A 6,076-nucleotide genomic window follows, 5' to 3' on the forward strand; every position below is an offset into this window, starting at 1 on the left:
ACAACCGGTTTGAATGGCGGTCCAACAATAGGATAGGTGTATAGGCATCTAGTTCTATGTTCTGCGGGTTGTGGCTTTGAGTTCTCCCCTTTTTTTTATCTCTTCATGAGTTTTTTATCATACTACACACTTGTTTGACCTTTTAGTTAATAAGATGGTTGCGTGCACCGCTTTAATGCAAAGGCAAGGGTAATCTTCCTTTCTAAAAAAAATATCTATAAAGAAGCAGAAGGAATGGTACGCGCTTACTCTCAGGAAAAAAAAGAGGCACCACAAAGAGCATGTTTAATTCTAGTATAAGTGATCCGAAAGGGAATTGTGTAGACAGTTGAGGGACCAAAAAATATTTATCTCATTTCATTGTCATTAGCTCATTAGAAAAACAATAATGTGTCAATTTGTTATGAAATTGTCGTTAGTATATTTTCCAAAAAAAAACAATTTAGTCCAGATTGAGCTATGAAAATTAGGAGATAAGAACAAATAGCTTATTGATTGTACCGTCCAAACAAGGTGTCGGATGCAGCTACCGAAACATTCAGAACACAGGTCCAGGTTGATTCTACTAGCCACCTCTAAGAGGTTTATAAGTACACCATAGGTGCTGATACATCATCTCAACGCCAGGAGAAGGAGGTTCCTCTTCTGGAAAGTACTTTGGCAGAACGGAATGCACATTAACTGGACACCACTAGGTGGAAATTGGTGAACAATGGGCAAGGTTTTTTGATAGTAGTGCTAGGGTTAATGAGGTGCATAGATGATAGGTCATCGAACTACGATGACACGCGCATTCTCTTTACATCGTTCTCGGGCACACTCGCATCCGCACCATTGCCACGTGCGCTGACATCGCCTGGTTTTGCAACCTACAGATTAACACGGTTCAATCTTTAGTGACAGTCCTATGGTATGTAAAAGAACTTCATATCCTCCCAAAGAGGAGGATGTTTCATGTCTACTAGTCATGCATGAGCTCACCTTCTCATCAGGAACAAGAGCATATCTTTCAGAAGGTGACACCCAAATTTTAGCTGAAAACATCACGAAGTACCATTAGTTGTCTGTCTGAAAATGCGCACCTGCTAGCATCTGCGGCTAGAGCGCATTTGGTACCAACCTGCAAAGGGAATAGCTGCTGAAGATTCCAGCTTCTTGGAGCCAGGACCATCCGGGCTTAGGGCATCAATAATCACAGGTGTATTCCTTCAGGATTGTGCAAGATGATATTTTGTTAGTTTACGCTATATTACAGGTGATCGAGGGCTAGTTCAAATGAGTGCTTGAATAAAAACATTAAACAGGAACCACCTGTCAACTATTTCCCCATGACCGAGTTGTCCACTAGTACCCCTTCCCCATGCAAACACATTTTTCTTTTCTGTGAAAGCAAGAGTGTGCCTCCATCCACAAGCAACTTGGGCAACTTTCTGCAGTACCACCACAAGGTATGGAAGTTTGATTATTATTCACGTGAATCAATGAGACGACTTTGAGCATAAATTTGCTGGTTATGACTTCTATGGATCATTTAGCACTCCCAAACACATGCCATACCTGTTCCTCGGGAAAATTAACCTGTGCGGGGGAACAGTGATCGGCATTATCGCCAGCTCCAACTTGCCCAAACTGCAGATGAAAATATGAGACGATTAGTGCAGACAAAGATAAACCACCTGGACAAGTGAAAGATGAAACACCGGAAACATAATATGTCGAACACAATATGCCAGTACCACCAGTTTTCAGAAAAGTAGAGTCGGAATTCAAGCCAAGCTCAGCATACAGACACCGTTTAACAATAATAAATTTAAATGAATGAGATCACAAAAAACCAGTCTACCACTAGCTGTAGCATTGTGAAAAAACTTACCGAATGACGACAGGGATAATGAAAGGGCTCAAATCTAGGATCTGCCAGAACTCCATTCATTCTGGCTAGTCATTACTCATTAGTAAAAACTAAGTATTGTATAGCCCGATCGGGTGAGTTATGACTCAACATTCTACCAAAGCCAAGCATCTGTAAAGACTTAAATCTATCCTATGTAAAGTGGTTGCACTTTAGCAAACAATGGTGATTCTCCAAGTAGAAATTATAATAAATGATCACATTATGAAACTCGGTTGGTCATGTTTAAATTAATATGAGGTCTTATCTTGTTTTCTTTGTGTAGAGGAATCTTTTGATTGTCATGAAATGATGGTGCCATGGTAACCAATGCATATACAAAATTGATTACGGCTTGGGTACCACATTAGGGATTCATTTTGAGTATTTGGTTTTTCGAAATCGTGAACAAAACCACACAATAAAAGACTTCCTTGTGTAGTTTTACACAGATACCAACTATATGACGGATAAAGAAAAGTAGATGGAGATTGATAATGACCTTGTTCCATCCCCATCCATAAAGTTTTCCATCTGATGTAAGTGCCATTGTGTGCCTCCATCCACCTGAAATCTAAATGAGATAGAGCATATGTACATATTATTAACCTTCTTCACAGACCTCAATCAGCACATATGTAGTATGTAACAAAAGAAAACTTGATAGCTCTAAGACTTTAGTCCAGCCCGAGGAATTCTGCAGGCTGAATAGCATATGATAGGTTCTGAGTTGCTTGGAGGACTACAAAAGTAACACTACATTGCCTCTAGATATCCCTTGCCCTGCCCTATGGCTATGGGCTTGCGTGAAGATATAATCATACACATTGCATAACACAGAATGTTGTTGGTATTAGCTAGTACTCCCTCCTTCCCAAAATATAAGGCGCGTTTTGACTTTTCTGGTCTTCGTTGCACAACTTTGACTATGATTTTCATGTATTATATGTCTCTAAAATTAGTATACATACATATGAAGTAAAATTGTTTTGCAAGAAAAATACGACGATGCCATTTATACAAGTTCAATCAATATACTTTGATACTCCCTCCGTTCCAAAATATAGCACGCCCGCGCTTCCCGAGGTTCAACTTTGACCATAAATTTAACCAACGAGACCGACTGCGGCGGGAGCAAAAATTATATAATTGAAAACTTCTTTTGAATACGAATTCATTGGTATAATTTTTTTCTCCTGCCGCAGTCGGTCGCTTTGGTTAAATTTATGGTCAAAGTTGAAGCACGGAAACCGAGGACGCACTATATTTTGGGACAGAAGGAGTATATATTAGTGGTCAAAGTCATGCATCAAAGACCGTAAAAAATCAACCGCGACTTATATTTCGGGAAGGAGGGAGTACCTGGGATGTAGAGCTGTCCTTTAAGGCTTCTACTTTATGTGGAACTAGATGATCTTCAAAATCGCCATGACCAAGCTGGCCATATTTACTCCAACCGTAAGTGTACAAACTACCGGAGGAGGAAACAGTAATGGTATGGCGCCATCCGCATGCAACAAGCACCATCTTCTCTCCCTACAAAAGTGCAAGTAACAAGAATAAATATAAACCTGGAAGCATAAGAACAAACAGAGCAAGTAAGAAGAAGAGACAAAAAATAAACTAACGCCATCATAGTCGGAACTGTAGAAGACAGCATTGCATGTAATTTCAATGAATAGAATCACCTATGGATGACTGGATGGGGATGGCTAGATGAGCATATATAAGCTTCTACTAGTCATCTCAAAGAACAATTAGTATTCCAGATGTTTCCATTTAGGCAAAAGATTCTTCTATTTAACTATGAAGCATGAATATACATGGGTAGTACTTTCCCAGACAGGAAGCCAGTCCTTGTTTTTGAATACTAGTCCTTCATATTCATCATTAATTAGTTCTATGATAACATTAACAGGGATATGTTGGGTGCTTGATAATACCACTCCAGAACACAGATAAAGATGGAAATGGAATATTCCATTTTTATGGATCAATTGATGAAGGCATCAGTAGGAGTGCGTCTATGGATGTAAATGTTAAGCAAGTCATGCCAATTAGATCATTACCTCCACTGAAGATACTTTTTCAGGAACAAATCGGTCATTCCGATCACCAAGACCCAAGTTTCCGTACCGACCCCAGCCCCATCCATAGATTTCGCCATCTTCAGTTACTGCAGCAGTATGTTCGGCACCAGCAGCAATCATGTTCACAGAAATACCCTGCACATTTTGGACCATTAGCTCTTAATAACCTTGCACATCATATTCATTAGAAGGTCAGAATGTCTACATTCCCACACAAGCTGTATTATATTTGTTGATAAATTTTGAGAAGATAAGTATACTTAAAGGTTATTTGTCTATCATTAACACAGTGCTATTCACTGATGTCTATATCAGAGTGGTACCTATGTATAAATGACGGAATGCCCATCCCAATAACCTGACAGGATCCCACCTACATTACATCTCATGTTGGTCTGTATATCGAATACTACAAACCATAGCAATGATTTTCACATGGCACGCTTCCCCAGTAGGGGATCCCTACCGTAACAAAATGCAATCAAAAGATTGTTGTCACGGACAAATATCAAAGAAGATGAAACTAGATTTTCTTTTCCTTGTACCATATATTTGCATTTGCTATCTAAAAATAGCACATAAGAAGAATATTGTACCTCAAAAGCTTGAATCGTTTGTGGGAGCAGCGAATCTTCAGTAGTTCCAAGACCAAGCTGGCCATTTTGGTTACGCCCCCAGCTAAAACAAGCATGTATCAGAAGTTCAGAATAAGTAACAGTCACTCGAAGATCAGCAAGAGCAATGCAATGCAGCGATCTTATCAATTATCAAAAAGTGCTCTCAGTAACACCACTTTTTGAAAGGCAGATGGTATATACTGTTGCTGCGCAACTCTAGTAAGTGCTGATAACCGGCTTACCTGAGCACTTCACCGGCCATGGTGACGGCCAGACAGTGGCTATCCCCACAGGCGAGCTGCTTGATCTTTATCCCCTGCAGCGCCTTGACCGGCTGGGGCGTGAACACGTCGGTGGAGTTGCCGTGCCCCAGCCTCCCGAAATCCCCCCAACCCCAGCTGTAGACCTGGTGCTCGTCCTCGGAGTAGGCGGTGGTGTGGTCCGCCCCGCAGATGACGGACGTGATCCCCGGCGCGTCGAAGCCGCTGATCACCGTCGGCACGAGGCGGTCCTCGGCGTCCCCGTGGCCCAGCTGCCCGTCCTCTCCCCTGCCCCACGTGCACAGCACATTGCCCGCTGCAAAGCACAAGCCGCCGCCACCACGGCACGGACCCGTCAGCACCACGATCCACACTAGACACTACACCTGGACCTGGAAAGAAATCCCCGCCGTGTGCGCCGAGACGACGCTCGACGAAATGCTCCCCAAAAGAAAAGAAAAGAAAAGAACGGTCTGCTTGACTTACCGAGGAGGGCGACGGAGTGGCTGGCGCCGGCGGAGACGAGGACGACAGCGGGCGGCGCTTCGTGGGCGGCGGATATGGCCGCGTCCATCTGTCGATCGGCGATCCGGGCACTGGCGGCCACCGCGGGTGGTGAACTGAACTGAGCGGACGAAAATATCTGGCGGCCAATAATTATCTGAACTGATTATACTCCTACTAAGCAGCGGCGAGCGAGCGAGCGAGCGAGGGAGGGAGGGAGGCCGGAAGGGATGCCAGGGGCGGATTTAAAGCGGGCCGGGACCTGGAGCTGGACCTGGAGGCGAGAAGGGGGAGACGGCGGCCGCGATGGGGATGGGCGACCTGCCGACTGCCGTAATAAATGTGCTAGCTAGCGTACGTACAAGCCCATACCATGTGACGCCTCACAGTGCACTCCGGACCTCCGGTGACTGTAGAAGCTCAGCTCGGGGCGATAGATTACCGCGCGTCATTAAGGACGGGGCCGGCAAAGGTGGACGCCGACCACCTCCGTTTTCGTTCGGAGACGGAGAGAGAGAGGGAGAGGGTGTTTCCCTGACGCGTGGCCTCGTGGCCGGTGGTCCAGCCTTGCAGCCGGTGCGTCTGCTCTGTCTCTGCCTCTGCCTCTGTGAGACGTTGGGGGTTTGGGGACGTGGAGGTGGAGGAGGACCACTCGTTCGGCCCCGGGAGTGAAGAGACGAGAGCGCGCGACGTCGCCTTCCCGGGCTTATCTGA

The 6,076-nt window shown here is 44.5% G+C and overlaps 1 protein-coding gene across 1 annotated transcript; it reads right to left on the reverse strand.

The window, feature by feature from the left end:
- Positions 1-466: 466 nt before the first annotated feature.
- On the reverse strand, positions 467-5,863 carry LOC123053357 (ultraviolet-B receptor UVR8). Its single transcript, XM_044476818.1, has 11 exons — positions 5,345-5,863; positions 4,841-5,174; positions 4,578-4,659; positions 3,961-4,116; positions 3,254-3,427; positions 2,394-2,465; positions 1,558-1,629; positions 1,312-1,430; positions 1,121-1,206; positions 982-1,034; positions 467-869 (listed from the first exon to the last, which is right to left on the reverse strand). The coding sequence occupies exons 1-11, from the start codon at positions 5,430-5,432 to the stop codon at positions 777-779; spliced, it is 1,329 nt and encodes a 442-aa protein (XP_044332753.1). The 5' UTR covers positions 5,433-5,863; the 3' UTR covers positions 467-776.
- Positions 5,864-6,076: the final 213 nt, after the last annotated feature.

Source organism: Triticum aestivum, chromosome 2D, assembly GCF_018294505.1.
Source record: "Triticum aestivum cultivar Chinese Spring chromosome 2D, IWGSC CS RefSeq v2.1, whole genome shotgun sequence".
NCBI classification, from domain to species: domain Eukaryota; kingdom Viridiplantae; phylum Streptophyta; class Magnoliopsida; order Poales; family Poaceae; genus Triticum; species Triticum aestivum.